Source organism: Cydia strobilella, chromosome Z (assembly GCF_947568885.1).
Source record: "Cydia strobilella chromosome Z, ilCydStro3.1, whole genome shotgun sequence".
NCBI lineage: Eukaryota > Metazoa > Arthropoda > Insecta > Lepidoptera > Tortricidae > Cydia > Cydia strobilella.
Window position 1 is genome coordinate 23,480,435 of NC_086068.1, and position 17,026 is coordinate 23,497,460.

The 17,026-nt window shown below is 35.9% G+C and overlaps 2 protein-coding genes across 10 annotated transcripts in view; one reads left to right on the forward strand and one right to left on the reverse strand.

Annotated features, from left to right (window-relative positions):
- The window catches only part of LOC134753714 (uncharacterized), a 242,851-nt gene that overhangs the window by 7,009 nt on the left and 218,816 nt on the right, over positions 1-17,026 (forward strand). The window lies entirely within an intron of this gene.
- The window catches only part of LOC134754154 (coiled-coil domain-containing protein AGAP005037), a 245,100-nt gene continuing 234,012 nt past the window's right edge, over positions 5,939-17,026 (reverse strand). For 3 of the 9 annotated variants that reach the window (XM_063690262.1, XM_063690261.1, XM_063690264.1), the window contains one exon: positions 5,948-6,884. In XM_063690262.1, coding sequence (XP_063546332.1) covers positions 6,129-6,884 — 756 coding nt within the window. In that variant the 3' untranslated portion in view covers positions 5,948-6,128. Of the gene's footprint in view, positions 6,885-12,643; positions 13,437-17,026 lie in introns of those variants that run through there. The other 6 variants (XM_063690269.1, XM_063690268.1, XM_063690260.1 and 3 more) reach the window with 5 other exon arrangements.

Consider the following 17,026-nt stretch of genomic DNA (forward strand, 5'->3'; position numbering starts at 1 on the left):
TGATATATTTTTATCCTAGGAGGCACGATAATATACTAGTACAATTAAAAAAATTGGTGTTTATTATAGCTATATGTAAATACTTACTGGTAGGTAGATTTCAAAGTGTGTTGAAATTGTGGCTCCAAACGCAAAAAAGAGGTTGGGAACGTAGTACTCAAATTGCAGAATATATGTTTAACCTATATAAGATTAGGTATCCGTTTGTCTGTCTTAGCGCCACTTGCACCATTCCACTAAGCCGGGGTTAACCGGTTAAACCTGGAGTTACCATTGTTACCAGTACAATTTCAGACTGGGTTAACGGTATAACCGCTTAGAGGTTAGAGGAAAAGTGCAAGTGGCCCTTAGACAATAGTAAAAAATGAAGACACATAAACATAACATATTACGTAGCTACACTTAAGGATCTAAAGTACTTATTCTAAAGTAGGTAGGTCTGTACAATAATATTAGCCAATCAGAGAAGATCTTCATTCATCAAAAAACGAACTACACCCCGCAAAACATTAAAATTATATGCATAGGTTAAGTAATATTAATAAAATCACCTTGATTTTATAAATAAACAATATGTATTGATCTGCGATGGTAATATTACCTGATAATTATGCCAGACATAACTTATTCAGTTTATTATTAGAAATAATTTTAAATGACAATATTAGGGTACAAAATTTGTTCTAATAAATATATGTTTTTTGTATTATAGCGTTACGGGGTGTTATGCGTGATTTTAACCCGAATAAATTAGCGATTTCATCATAAATAACGAACTATAAAAAATATACTCGAAAATTTGGAAATGAGACATGGGGACTGGCATTTGAGACACAGCAAATTATTTTCTATAATAAATAACGTAGTGATCAATACCAAAACGAGTGACCTGATTAAACGGCTTTTAAAATTAATGCCTAAAACAAAAAATATGAAACACAAAGTTAACCGACTTTCCTTAGAATCACCCAACAACAAGAAAAACATAATTTATTAAAATGCAGATGTGTGTCAATTTCACCGTTACTATTATTAAACTATTCAATACCCAAAGTTTAAAAACGTTGAACGAATTAATTTGGAGTTAGTAGCACTTTTATAAACTTACAATAGTTACAATGTCGTACTTTTCCTATTCAAACAAAAATATAAATAAATTGTCAAGCAGGGTTCAAAATAGATTAAAATTTAAAGTGTTTGTTTTAAATTCACAGAACTGTGTCATACAAAATGATGGCGACGGTTATCAATAAATGGTCACAAAATTATCTATACTTACATTATTTCACTATGCGGCTGAACACAATGTTAAAAAATTTAAACATTTAGCCACAGTGTCCGAATCGATCTGAGTTTAAAAAGCTCAGTGTTTAGTTTATTGGGAATATTTAAGTGATCTTTCTAATTGAATAAAACTTTGCATAGAGCATTATGCTTCCTATGTTATGCTTTTATTTATTACTCATATTATTGTTTCGGTCACTGTGTCAAATTACTTGTAATACATTAATCCGCAGCACTTTATATATATACACGGTGTTACTTGAGCCACTGAAAACCTGAGACACCCCAACAGATTTATTTTATTTTAAACTCATCTTGAGTATTATTCTTTAATCCGATAAATATTTAAAAAAAACATTCGTTGTTTAGTTTCCTTAACAATTCTATTCGACTGGTAATTCTACACAAGATACTTCGTCGTGTTAGGCTAGGATTACACTTGTAAGTTTTACTTACGTAAGTAGGGACAAAGCTATTTGCTAGAATGAGATAACGATATTCATATCTCATTCTGTAGTATAGCTGTGTCCCTACTTACGTAAGTAAAACTTACAAGTATAATCCTGGCCTTAGTGACATCAAACAATTGCTAGTTACCATCGTAAACATTGTTAACTGACCATTTGCATACCTTACTGCAACGAGATAAGGTTTACCAATGGCCAGTTATGGGTGTTGCTTATTGACAAATAACGTGTCAAATGCTAGTTATTGATGTTGTTGCATTACAAACTTGTAGACTGAGCATGTAAAAAAAATAAAAAAAAATTTACCCTTCCTATCGATTCTGAACAAACTGTTTTTAGGTTTTCAGTGGGTCATGAAACACCGTGTATATATATATATACAGTAGGACAGCTTGACTAAAATTTTTAATTATACCACGTGCCCACGAGGAACCCGAGAGATTTTAAAAGTATGTTTCTGATCATATTTAAAGACTATAATTTTTAAGAAAAAAAAAACGACTTCCATCTGGGATGCCGGTGAAAGATTATTGTTGATGTTGCACGATTCCATACAATTAAAAGGTTAAAGACAGCATCTTTTGCCTGTTTTTTTTACAACTGCAAATATTTGATTTTTGATTTTGATTTGATTAGTAGATTTAATTTGTTTATAAGTTTGTTGACATTCATAATTCTAGACACAATTTTTTTTACCACAATCACATGTTTACTAATACAAATTACCTAATTATTTGCCTAATTACGTAGAAAAGGAGGTAAAACCACCCACTTTTCTAGTAGCATTTCGTTCCTGTGAGGAACGCAGTTCTAACCTGACCCAATTTTCTGATAGCATTTCGGTTCTGTGAGTCTAACCTAACCTAACTCACTTTTCTAGTAGCATTTCCAGGTCCGGGTCTGGGTTCGGGTCCGGGACCGGGTCCGAGTCTATGTCCGGGTCCAGGTTCAGGTTCAGGACCGTGTCCAGATCCGGGTCCGGGTCCGTATCCGGGTCCAAGTTCGGTCCAGCTCCGAGTCCGGGTCAGGGTCCGGGTTCGAGTTCGGGGCTGGTTCCAGGTCTAGGAACCAGGTCCATGTCCAGATCAGGGTCCGAGTCCGGTCCGGGTCCAAATTTGGGTCCGGGTCCGTAACGAAGAGGACAAATCGCCAAACGTGAACTACGTGTCGTTGAAGAGTTTCATTCTGATCATCAGCAGTTACACTTCATCAAATGTCACTCTTTTAAATGCAAATGCTGGATTTGTTGATGTAAATACAAAAATCACTATATGCCTTTCACATTTGAAGAGTTCCCTTGATTTCTCATGGATCCCATCATTAGAACTCGAGCTTGACAAAAATATGTCTTGAAAACCTAACTTGTTTAACAAACAACGAAGAGGACAAATCGATAAACGTGAACTATGCGTCGTTAAAGAGTTCCATTCTGATCATCATTAGCAGTTCTACTTCATCAAATGTCACTTTTTTAAATGTAAATGCCTGATTTGTGGATGAAAATACTCCTCATCATTCCATCATCAGAACTGCGTTTTGGCCAAAGCGGAACCAATATGTATATACATACTTATAATCAAAAAACAAATTTCATAATCGGTCCAGAAATGACGGTATGGAGTAACAAACATAAAAAAAACATACAACCGAATTGGTAACCTCCTCCTTTTGAGATTTGGAAGTCGGTTAAAAATGTCTTGTAAACATTTTTGGAATTCACCTAGATTCAGTTAAAACCAGTTTTAAAAAAAAACGCCTTTTTGATGGTGATGTTGCCACTATGGGACCTAAGTCCTAGTCCAAATATCCTTATTGATCTTCGAGCAACGCCGGTTTCCGACATGTCGGAAGGGAGAGGCCCAAGCGATATCTTACTGTACAAATCATTCTGCCAATCTTTGCGGGGGGAAACGTGCACACAGTCGCACTTCTCACTCACTACATACAAAATCCAATGTAATGACGAAATACATAGAAAATGACACACGTCAAAGACAAATCTTGCACACCTCAGTCACAACACGCATAGCCATAGGTACAGTTGTACCACAGACAATATAACTCGTTGTATCTATACTTCGGCAGAGGGGAAATAATACGAATGCTGTCTCGCTTCCGTGTTCTTCGGCAGAGGGGAAATAATACGAATGCTGTCTCGCTTCCGTGTTCTTCGGCAGAGGGGAAATAGTACGAATGCCGTCTCCCTACCGTGTTGCTTGAAGTTATTGATAGATGTCAAAAAGTGACAGAGTAAATAAAGTATAGTCCGACAAGAAATTGTAGAAAATTATTGAGGTCGCCACTTCTTACGTGACTGTCATATTTTTGACGTAAAATGCTTAAACATGGCAACAAATTAGTAAGGATTTTTTTTAGTTCCATTTTATTTAATTTCTACTATTTTATGACGCACTATACTTATAAAACCTATCTCACGAAACATTGGAACAATATTTTGTTATACCACGTGATACTTATATATCATATCAATTGTAATCTTGCCATAGTTGGGATAACATGGACGGAAAAGGTTTGTTTTAAATGCAGTTTTATGGGGCGAGATCACTTGACAAAAATATAGGCGTTGTTATCAGCAAATATAGATTTGATGGGTAAATAGTTAATATCAGAAACGAATGGGAATTAAAATATAATAAAACTGCAAAAACTAGGTTTATTTAAACTAATTTTTTTATTTTGGCTAAATTGACCTAAACCGCCTAAACTCATATAACATTTTTTCCTTCGCTTGGCCTCAGAAATGCGTAGTTAAAATCATTCGGGTTCCTCGTGGGCATCTTGTATGTGACAGTTCATTTATTAAACAAAACACATAATTATTCTGATTTACGTGACTATAGATATTAATTTGGAAGGGTGCTTTAGTTAGCGCCGTTCGTTTTTGTATCCATGACCTGTTCACATAAGAAGGCATGTGGAATACCTTTTTTCGTTTAAAGTAACAATTAGGAAAATAAATAGAGAATAAAAAAAATATATTATTACTAGTGATTCATATTTGACTAGTGATTCATATTTCATATCAAAATAAACCATTTTAATGCATACATATTTCACATACCCATCCTAATGCAAAAATTAATAAAATGTTTTTTGCTAAACTTTCGTTTGATTTGTCACAAATATTTTGTATTCGCAGGAAAATTAGAATAATCATATCATAAAGTCATAACAAGCTCCAAGGTTCCAAAGAAGGTCAATTCATTGCTAAAACTTGAAATTGTCGACAGAATATCATCGAAATATATACATAATAAAAAGAGCACTTGTTTTCATACAAAGACTAAAAAGCATGGTATAAAAGTATTCACCCATATAATTTTGCCAAACTTTTACAAAGGGTTGTATGTGTTTAGCATTATTAAAAGCGGATTTTAGTGATTCTAGAATTTACAGAATTTAAAGAAGGAAAAATATCGCTCCTGCTCACATTACAAAATAAAATAATTGTTAAATGTTGGTAAATAAAGTCTTAAGTGCTGACTTGGACTTGGCTGACTTGGACTTGAAGACTGATGCTGATCAGTCCTTGTAAAAGAACTTTACGGGACAGGCCTTAGTTGAACTCAGACGATTTTTCGGTCTTTGACTCTAGTATGTCAAATAAAGGCATTTTCCTCTTATGCAGTGCAATTGGCTATCGAAAGGATCTGAGGTTAGCTGTACTATAAATGTCAAATTAATTAATTCTGTAATTTTATATAAAATAACAGTGCTTTATTAATTCGCCTTTAAAGCTTTCATAATATTTTATATATTTTTTAATACAAACTTAAATGTGTACAGGCGTGCTTACCGCCAGCGCGCCATAAACCGAACCGGTCGCTGTTCTGTCCCTTACCTACTATCACATAAATAATAAAAATAAAAAAGCCTTTTATTTCGAGTCCAAGTTAATTAAATAGGTCAGTTTCGTTACAGTAAAGCATTTATATAATTTATTTAGTATGTATTTTTAGTATGTCAATTTAAATAAGTCAATTTTTCACATATATTATTAAGTAATTTAATATTATAATCTTATAACAAAAAAATTGTTTGCGGACAAGAACCCCTCATCGGGTGAAGGCCGTCACTATCACATAAAAAGGGGGCCTATTGCATAATAAAATACAAACTAATAATTAGTGATTTTGTATGTAAAATCACTAATAGTATTAGCTTGTATTTTATTATGCAAAAGGCCCCTGGTTGTGTAAATGCATGTGGGAACGCAAGCTCGCAGTTCACGCTGGCGGTAAGCGTGACTGTGAGTGTGAGGTCACACTAAATGAACGTGGGTATCTTGTTCGTATATTCCTGAAGTACTATCCTGAAGTAGATAAACTATACAGATATAAAACAACTGCTGCAAGGTCACAGAATGTCAGTCTCATAAACTTTATTGGTTGTAGCTACAGTGTCAGACGCAGGTGGTTTCTCCAAGTCCGATGGCGCAGGCGTGTTCTGCGTCGGCTTTTGATGCTCAGCATCACACGCCAAGTGTGTCATGCTACCGGAAATGTTTGTTGCAGTTAGATTCAGATTCATTTTAGTAAGTAGGTTCGATTCACTGCCGGTTTTCTTCAAGTCAGGCTGCGCTGTTGGTGGAAGCGACGGTCCGCTACGTTGAATCATCTGTAGTCGCGCATACTGTTCTTGGAGCGCTTTTTGTTTCTTTAGTAGCTCCTGGTGCCGTTGTTCGAGGAGAGACTGCCGTAAAGCTGTCTTCTCCTCGCTAAGGTTGGAATCGGGAGGTGAGGAATCTGCATTCGGTGGTGACGAAGGAGAGGTAGGCGAAGCTAAAGGCGAGCGAGAAGTGGTGCGCGGTGGAGGAGGAGGTGGCGCCCGGCGCGCGGCAAGCGCGAGCAGCTCGGGGTGGCGCTCGGGCACGGGCGGCTTGGGCGGGTGCTGGCCTCGTGCGCGCACCGGCGGCGATGCGTCTGTGTCGCTGCCGCTGGGGTATGAGTGCAGCCGACGCAAGGTGCCCTCGCTGCCGGGTGCAGCGCCCCTGCTGCTGCGCTCCGCGGGCATGGCGAACGTCTGCAGCTCATCTAGTAGCGCGTCGAGGGCGTTCTCTGGCCGCAGCTCCGCTGCTCCCCGGGACGCATTACCTCGCCCGCTGCCGGTGCCCTGCGCACCATTCCACGCACTTCTAGCTGTGTCCCGCAATCTCCAACAGACATTATAAAAGCGAGGTTGCAAATAACGAAATGTTAAAAATCTATGAATGTTTGGCCGTGAATCTATGGCCGTTTCATCTGCAGGCTTTAATCCACAGACACGCATCGGCAGTTAAATACACGTACTACTGAATGCTTTTACGCCTCCACATGGATTAAAGCCCAAAATATATCTCTTGTGCAACCACACTTTTAAAATAATATTTCAAACATCGATTCCATCAAGACATTCACAATAAATAAATATAAAAAAAATATTTCAGAAAAACACTTATTAGCTAAATAAAATTATTTTATACAACCATACCCGGGTAGAACAATTAAAAATAAAATTAGCTTTTTGTTGCTCAATAATATTAGTCTACACAGAATATTGTTAGTTAAGGTGGATATCCTAGGTGGTCATGCCGATTAACGACCAATACAGGGCGTAATTTCATACAACTTGCGGAAAACGCTCGACAAGTTTCACTCCGGACCCGACCCGTGAGTGACCCGTTTTTAATATGTTTAATATGTCTGTGTCTCACGGAAGTTTTGTTAATACTGGAGATATTTGAGAACCAAGTAAAAAAATATTACGTCTACATATATGTATATCTGGATATGCGGTTACTATCCGGTATCCGTCCTAATCGGGTTTTCCGGCTGAATACGGAATAGGATACCGTATAGGAATTAAGTACAATATTCATGAATTATGCACTAAACAGTATACAGGGTGATCAATCCAAATAGGTCAGTAGGGAGAAGTCAGAAACTCTGAGAGATAGCTAAATCTGTTCTTAGGAACCATGGCGTCGATTTTAGATTTAATAATAATGACATTAAAACTTTTTTTTAAACTCTCATACATAACCGGGAATCGAACCTGGTTAATATTCTTTATTCTAATCGCGTGAGTATTTGTTTGTATTATTGATCCTGAAATATGAATAAAAATGCCATCATCATCTTTCTCGCGTTGTCCCGGCATTTTGACACGGCTCATGATGGGAGCCTGGGGTCCGCTTGGCAACCAATCCCAAGAATTGACGTGGGCACTAGTTTTTACAAGTGACTGCTTTGACCTTCCAACCCAGAAGGGACACTAGGCCTTATTGGCATTCAGTGTTTTTTTTTAATAGCGCTGGTGGCCTAGCGGTAAGGGCGTGCGACTTGCAATCTGGAAGTCGCGGGTTCAAACCCCGGCTTCGTACCAATGTTTTTCGAAACTTCTGTATGGAATATCTTTGATATTTACCAGTCGCTTTTCGGTTCAGGCCAGGCATTCAATTTTTAAAAATTTCAGGATCAATAATACAAACAAATACTACACGCGATTACATAAAGATGTATGGTAGTAGTAAGTGTGTAGTAGTGTAGTGTTTTTTATAATATCATAACATTCATAACAAAGTTAGTCAGCTAAAGAACTCGCAATGAATACATTTAAACATTTACAAATATTATTTTTTTGTAGATAGGTAGATGTTTGGTTTACGATTTTGTATCCCTTCAGATATTTTTGTTTTAGCAGACATCTATGTATAGGTAGAGCAAATGGAAAACTAACTACCTATATACGTAAGCAACACAGATTACTTCAGTTCAAGTGACATCTTATATAATTTTGAATAAACTAATATTCATTTACTGTCGCCATTTATTTTCACACGGCTACTATTAAGCATACATACATACATCGGTGACAAGTGCCAATTAGGTAGCTTTAGTGATAAGATACATTTTTCAAGTGTCTTCTCAGGTACGATAAAATAACAAATTAATACCTATTACTTACGTAGATATACCTGTACCTGTAGTCATTGTCATTGATTCAGTAATTATTACATGTGTCGCGATTGTCGCGAACCTTAGAATTTAGAAGTTGAAATCAAACAGAACACCAACAACGCTGCAACATTATAGAAGAATGCTTGTTTTACTCATCAGCTCATCGCGTCAGTAGAAGTCAAAATATTATTTTCTTACACCATGTGGATTTTATCATACAGAAGACGCAGGATAACTTATGAACGTTTAGAAAAATATTGATTGTCTATCACGAATTGTCATGTACCTATTAAATCATTCCTTTGCTCGACTCGTACAGAACGACATGGTCACATCACTAGTCTGTCAGAAACGTCAAATGCTACCTACTGTCCACGCGCCAATTCCGTGCATTCGGAAGTTGAGGAAGTGGGAGGGTGTGCGCCGCGCCCGTACGTTGCATCACACCCCGCACTCGCCCGGAACCAGTGTTGGCAACGATAAGAATGCAAGTTTATTGAGTCTTGTCGATTACTAGTGTAATTTTGCTTGTAGCTACACTAGCCCAAATCTAGATTGTACCTACTCTAATTTCAATAGGGATGTTGACAATTTTTTAGAACTGTTTTAAGTTTATAGATAGACACGTAATTATTGCAAAAAAAAATGTATTCATTAATTTTTAATATAAAATCGACTTTAATTAGTTTAGTATTTAAATTTCGCGCAAAAACGCTCGAAGCTGTCACGTGATCTCGATGACGCAACGATGTGATAAACAAACTGCTATCAGTGCCACCTCTCCTCACCTCACTACCAGGTTTGACAACTTGTCTGTGCGCGTTTGCAGTCACGTGGACCCGGCATTATTTTAAATACTTTTAATTATTTTTAATTAATTGATTACGCATAATGAATTACACTAACTAAATATGATTTCAGCATTCTAATAGTCCCTGCTATGGTAAAACATAACATCAGTTATGCTGATGACATGGTGTTGCTGAGTCCATCGATTAATGCACTTAGAAAGCTGCTCGGGATATGTGAGAGGTACGCAGTTGCACATGGGCTCAAGTATAATATAACCAAGAGCGAGCTCCTTGTTTTTAAGCCGCGTGGTGGTACTGTTGGGACAGTACCCCCCGTCTACTTGTACGGCAGTGAACTCAAACAAGTGTCAGAGTTCAAATACTTGGGCCATTGGGTGACTGCGGACCTCTCAGATGGCACAGACGTGGAAAGGGAGAGACGCTCCATGGCTGTGCGTTGTAATATGCTTGCCCGCAGGTTTGCACGGTGTACAAAAGAAGTCAAAATAACATTGTTTAAGGCCTACTGCCAGAGCTTCTACATGTGCAGCCTGTGGGTAAGATATACGCAGAGTACTCTCAACACACTGAGAGTACAATATAATAATGGGTTTAGGGTACTGTTGGGTCTGCCGCGCTTCTGCAGTGCATCAGGTATGTTTGCAGAGGCTCGAACTGATGGATTCCAGGCCATAATGCGTAAGCGTACTGCCTCACTGATGCGGAGGTTGCGCGGTAGCTCCAACAGTCTGTTGCATGTGCTGGCCGAGAGGCTAGACTGCCCGTTCCAACACCACTGGATGCTGTTGCATGTACAGCAGTAGTGTTTGGAATGTGGCAGTCTTCATTATGTAAATAGTTAAATGTGATATATATTTTTATTTGTAATTTAATGTGTGTTTACTAACATTAGCATATTAAGATTAATTTAATTGTATTACTAACAAATTATATGGGCATTTGCCTGAAATAAATAATTGAAAAAAAAAAAAAAAAACATAATTTTATATATTCGCGATTCATGTCAACATCCCTATTGTAGAGTTTACTGTTAAGTACCATCTGTACGTTTGTGCTATTGACATAACCGTCGTATTGTTAAGCGGTACGCCATTAGCAAACATTTTTAATGTGTTTATTACCTTCAGTTTTTTTTTGTTTTGTCTAATATCTGTTTTCGGGTCCTTATCGGCGTAAGAAAGTGTATTTATTTTTATTTTATCATAAACATACTAAGTAGTTAATCTTTATTTTCATAATATGTACCTATTTACCTAGCGCGCGGCAGCAATACAAGTTGCATATTACCGATAACGTAATATCGACAAAATGACACCACTCGGTTATGACGCCCAACATTCCTTACATTCCTCATCCGTGTCCGTGCACGGAATTCGCCCGCGGACAGTAAATGCACAGACCAGTAATTTGTATGCTAACGCATAAAGACACCTGAAGTGTAGGGAAGGGAAGCCATCACGTATATGAACATCCCATGAGTGCGAAAGAGTCAAGCCTACAAATGAGAAAACGTGACCATTTTTGAGTGACAGGTCGGCCCGGAGCGTATTGCCGTATTTTCTAATGTAAAAAATAATAAAGAAATCAGGAAGAAAACGTACAATAAAATAATGTAGTGAAGATGGTGTCATGTAGTGTGCCGGATTGCAGTATCACAGGGCCAAATAACCCAGGCAAATACTCATTTCGCAGGTAATTATGATATTCCGAGCGAAGTTTTCTTAACGATATTGTGTCAAATTAACAGCATACAAAGTGTAAAAAGTCGGTTAGTACAGATCATTTTAAGTTTTTCTTCCGCTGTGTGCTAATATTTTATTGACAAAATGATCATATGAGTGTATCGATAACTTTATTAATAATATTAATAGCTATGTAATTATTCCTTCACAAGATATCATTAACATATTAATCTTTATAACCGACTTCAAATAATAACGATTGTTATACCTTTTTGAAGGCGCACATGTTTAGCGGTAAATTTAATATAAATAAGCTGATATCCCTGCCCCTTCCTTTGTAGATATCCCAAGGACCCTGACTTACGTCGGAAATGGTTGCGTGCCATTAACAGGGAAACTTGGACTCCACATAAATATTATGTTGTTTGTGACAAACATTTTCATCCAAAAATGTTTCAGAGGAATCGTAAAAAAAATCTCAAGATCGGCTCGATCCCAACTTAATAGTTTTCTTCCTGCCTTTCATACCTTTCAATTCAAAAATTACTGCGATACTCTCCTGGCTTCCGCGGCCGTTGTCAAACTCAAAAACGGTCAGATAAAAATAAAAATAATTGATAAAAGAAACAAACACATTTGAAAAAGTAGTCGATAAGGCAATCAAACACCGATAGATTATTATTATGTTGTAACATGACATCACTATTTTTGATCTCACATAGACAATTTACGCAAACACTTGCATTTAATTTTTGGTCGCACTTTTAAAGCTTGACACTTGCTCTTTGTTATCCAGTTCTGTGCCAAAATGCCCCGAGCCACCGGTGTTTGAGCATCACACATCAATAAGTGCTCAAGCTATATTTTATCATTTTTCAAATGGTATTTTTTGTAACATTAGTGTCTTTTTGTTGACTTTTTTTTACATTGCGAAGACGGAAAGGAACATTTACCCAAATATGAAGGAATTTAAAGGCAGATAATCGATATAAAATATGCCAAAAAAGTTGTAGGTATGTAAATAATTTGTATGAGCACATCCACCTTAATAAGCTAACAACATCCTCGACAACAAGAAAACAATAGGTACGAGTAATGTAACTGTCCTTTTACTACCATCAACATCCCTTCTAGCAAAAAGCTATTTACGGCAGACGTGGCACAAATTAATTTTTACTGATGTAAGATGGATATCTGGAGACATCAGAAGCTGCTGATATGCAGGATTTTTTTTGTTAGTCTTTTATATTTACCGCAAAACTTCGATGTTAACATTCTTGGAACGTCGATGTCATAATGTTCAACGATACCGTACTTATAGATATGTTATCTTCAAATTCATGTAACAAGTTACATTACCGATTTCAAATTTTTACATTCTTTTTATTTGTATTTTTAAGATGTTAGGTGAGTTTGTTAATATCTTGAATGAATTATTCAGCAACAAAAAGACTAAAGGTTGAATAGTCCAAACAGTAGAACGTGATAATAAGAACCAAAACGTGGTGGTTCGGATAGAAGCAACGGACAGGGCTGGTAGGCAAACACGGTTTAATTCATAACTTCCAACACTTATATAATATGACATGAAAGATATAACAATAATATATATACGTTAAATTTTGTGAATTATAAGATGCATAAAAAGTGATATTTCAATGTGAAAGAAAATGTTGTCACTCTTAACAATTGTGATGATTTTGCCATTAGTCAAAGGTGTTTTTAAGTACTTTTTTCTAAATACTCAACAAAGCTAATGTCTAATGACATTGCTACAAAACAAAACTAATCTAAGGCTAAGCTCAAAAGACTGCTTTAACTAGTTGCTCTAAAATACAATGAATATTAAGTGCAAAACGTTACGTGATAAGGTTTAGAGTTAGGTACCTACACTAAGAAGTGTTAAGAGAATAAAAGTGTGTAAAAGAATTACCTGTGCTCCTGTATCCTGTGATTGTACAATATCACTTTTTGAGATAGCATTCAACATAATAGCCAATCGGAAATAATTTATAGGATTATGTAAAAGAGATTATATCTTTCTAGGTCAAACAAAGGAGGGCAAAGGTTGTGAAGGAATGCCAAAAAATGGTGGGATTGACAAATTACGTATTAGTTAGAACGTAAGTTGTTAACGATAACTTAATGTTATAAAAAAGAGTGGTCGAAAAGCTTTCATTCTACTCCTGAAGAACTAGGTTGCGAGCTGCAGCCCCTGGTATCGAGAGCACGCTGCAACAAACAAACGGCGGTGCACTAAACTCGCCAAGCGGCTAACGTCGCATGCGGTTACCCTACAAGTCAACATTCAAAATAAATTATATTGTGTAAATGCTACGTCCACGATGTCGTTTCACATTACAAATTAAGCATGATTGAAAAAAAAAACTATGTATAATAGGTAAAAACTTTTCGATTACCATTTAATTATTTTCATTGCGTAACGTAAATCACCACATACTTACATATTTACAGTTATATTTCGTTACACAATGAAAACAATTAAATTTTACAAAAATTAAGGTGTACTTAACTAACGCCTACACCGTGTACATATGTAATGAAATTTATACTTACTGAATTGAGTGCAGAAAACGTAAAGGTGGCATAATGTTGACTTAACTGGTAATTTATAAGAAATCAAAGCCGACTTAAAGATAAAATAGGCAAAATTGACTAAAGATAAAATATACTTTTTATGAACATTATTTCTAATGCCTTGGATGCATAACAAAACTTTTTGAATACAACTGTCAAGGCATTTGAAGGACTACATTGGATCTCAGAATAATGACTAAAGCATAGAAGTCGGGCAAAAATAAAAGCTTGGTAAAAGGTATCGTATTCACAACACGCTAGTACTTTTTGTCTATGAGTGAGTGAGACAACAATCCGCAAGTTCTTTCGTTTTTTTCAGTATTGTCATAAGATGAACTGAGGAAAATGTCAAATGGTTCTATGTGGTTCTATAATATAATCCAGCCAAATAAAATATATGTTCGTTATTTCACAGGTAGGTGTCAACTGTAACAACTTGACATAGTCGTATTATTTTAGTTGAAATATTTCGGGAATTTCAGCGGTCATCTTGGTTTATTTTAATTATATTGTTGCTATTCCTGAAAGATTGCTGAAAAACGTGCTGAGTTTTTATTTGTAATGGTTTGAAGTTCCCTTTGTGATAATGCCTTGTGTGATCGAGGGCTGTAAATCGCATACAGGAAGAAAAGAAAATACGCACGAACCGATAACCTTTAATCGGTGAGTTTTGTTCAATATTGAAGAAATTAATTTATAGGACCTGACCCTAAACATTGAAATCGATATGTTGTTTATGTAATTATTACTTGCATTCAAGTCTATATAGATTTTTGCATATATTTTCGAACTTTTCTGCTAAGTATGAAAGGTTATATTTTTGGCATAGTGATGTATCGACCTCAGATCAATAACCTATCGACATGTACAGCTTTCTTATAGTTTGGCCCAGGACTGTCTCATTTTAATTGATGAGTACAGTCAAGGGCATAAATATATATACATTCTCAAAGTCTCAAAAATATGTGTACGCTCAGACTATAAAATCGTGTTCACATATTTTTGAGCCATTTGTCTGGATCGCTATTTTTGCCTTCATCTGTACCTATAGTTTTCTTTGTTCTTACTTACTGACAGATTGTGTTTGCCAGACTATAGTATAATACTAAAAACCGGTCAAGTGCGGGTCGGACGCGCGCACCAAGGGTTCCGTACTTTTTAGTATTTGTTGTTATAGCGGCAACAGAAATACATCATCTGTGAAAATTTCAACTGTCTAGCTATCACGGTTCATGAGATACAGCCTGGTGACAGACAGACGGACAGCGAAGTATTAGTAATAGGGTCCCGTTTTTACCCTTTGGGTACGGAACCCTAATAAAAAAGACATTAATGATCATTGATGAATGTTCCTTTTATTAATATTGTTGGTTTACCTATCTCACAAAACTCAACTTTTTATTTCAGATTTCCAAAGGACGAGGTATAGGGGATATTACTGCAATGTTCTGCCACCAGAGTGCAGCACTAGCTTTTTTAGTGCACCGTAGAGTAACTTATTCATACTGTACCTTTAACAGGTTTTTGATAAGTTTTCAGGGGACCTACCGGAAAACTCGAATCCGAAATTTCGTTATCTAGCTGCCTCTTTATCGCTCGAATACGCAAGAGTGACAGAGATGTTAGATAACGAAAGTTCGATTTTATTGTTTCGCGATATACCCTCAGATTGTGATAGTGGCGCCACCTACGCCGAGTTTCGCTTAATATTCACTATTATATAATAATAATAATATAATTTCTTTATTCAGATTTCTATGATCCATTGGTTAGGTACATAATTACTTAAAATCTATTGTTAATGTTTGTAAAAAATTAATAACAAGTACATTAAATTAAAATAATTAAATTAAAAATATAAACTTAAATTTGACAAAATCAGCTACCCATGACAATTAAATTGTTAAGATGTTTGTGCAGCCTGACTCTCCGGCTTTTCTACAAACATTTTTAGGATGCCGTTAGAGCTGCTCCGCATCCTACTAACTAGCGAGCTTATTAAATAAAGAACTTATTAAATAAAAAAGTTATATTAAATCATTTTACGGTTTAGACTCACTTTTTTTAGTCACTCGCGCGACATGTTTTGGAGAGCCTAGGTCTCCTTTCTCAAGCACTAATATTGGTACGCAATACACGGTCGTCGTGAACGCTGCTCGCACTATTAGTGCTTGAGAAAGGAGACCTAGGCTCTCCGAAACATGTCGCGCGAGTGACTAAAAAAAGTGAGTCTAAACCGTAAAATGATTTAATGTTAGTATGTCTCACAACGGTTTAAATTCGAAAAAAAGTTATATATTACACGAACGTTTTTTTTTTCATTTCCTATTTGGTACATGACTAGAAATTATACTTAGTCTTTTAGCATTAGAAAAAACGGTAAACCATTTCCACGTGTCTTTTTATTGACAAGTTTTTTTTATAAATATAGCAATATATTACTTATGAAAGCAAAAGTATGTAAATGATCGTATATTATATTTGTTGTGACTTATTTTCAAAGTGTTTTTCGATAAAACGACACGTTAAGATCGCTCGCCTTCTTTCTAATGATAAAAAAACGAGATGTATAGTTAGACGGTTCTGAGTGGTAGACTGCAAATGAGATAAAAGATATATTAGGTACATGCATAAATCCTCATATCAGGCGGCTCTTTGATTCCAAGGATTGCATAATTTTTATACTTTTTAATGATTTTTAGAATATGAAAATTATAAAAAGTATAAAAGTTATGCAATCCTTGTATTCAACGAGCCGCCTGCTACAGATTTCTTGAAATTGCCGCGTTTTTTCAGGTTCAACTTTCATTAGCCAGACTATTATAAATTTGCCAATTTCGTGATTATTCTTTTACACGGCACATAAACTTATGCATAATTTATCGATATAAAAAGTCGACACAGTTACATCCCTAGCAAATTATCAAACTTATGACACCGTACGTAAATGAGAAATAACAAGCATACACGCATCTCTTTTCGGCACATTATCTAATTCGTAAGGAAGTAAAGTACGGGTATACATATTTGCGAAGCATTTTTGCCCGACTTCTATGCGTTAGTCATTATTCTGAGACATTGGATTTACATATATATACTTAACATATATGTATATATATATATATATATCTATTGACTTAGCATTAAATAAATATGCAAATAAATTTACGGTAGTTCTTGTCATATAAATAATTGTATGTTTAAATCGGCCTTAGAAGTCCGAA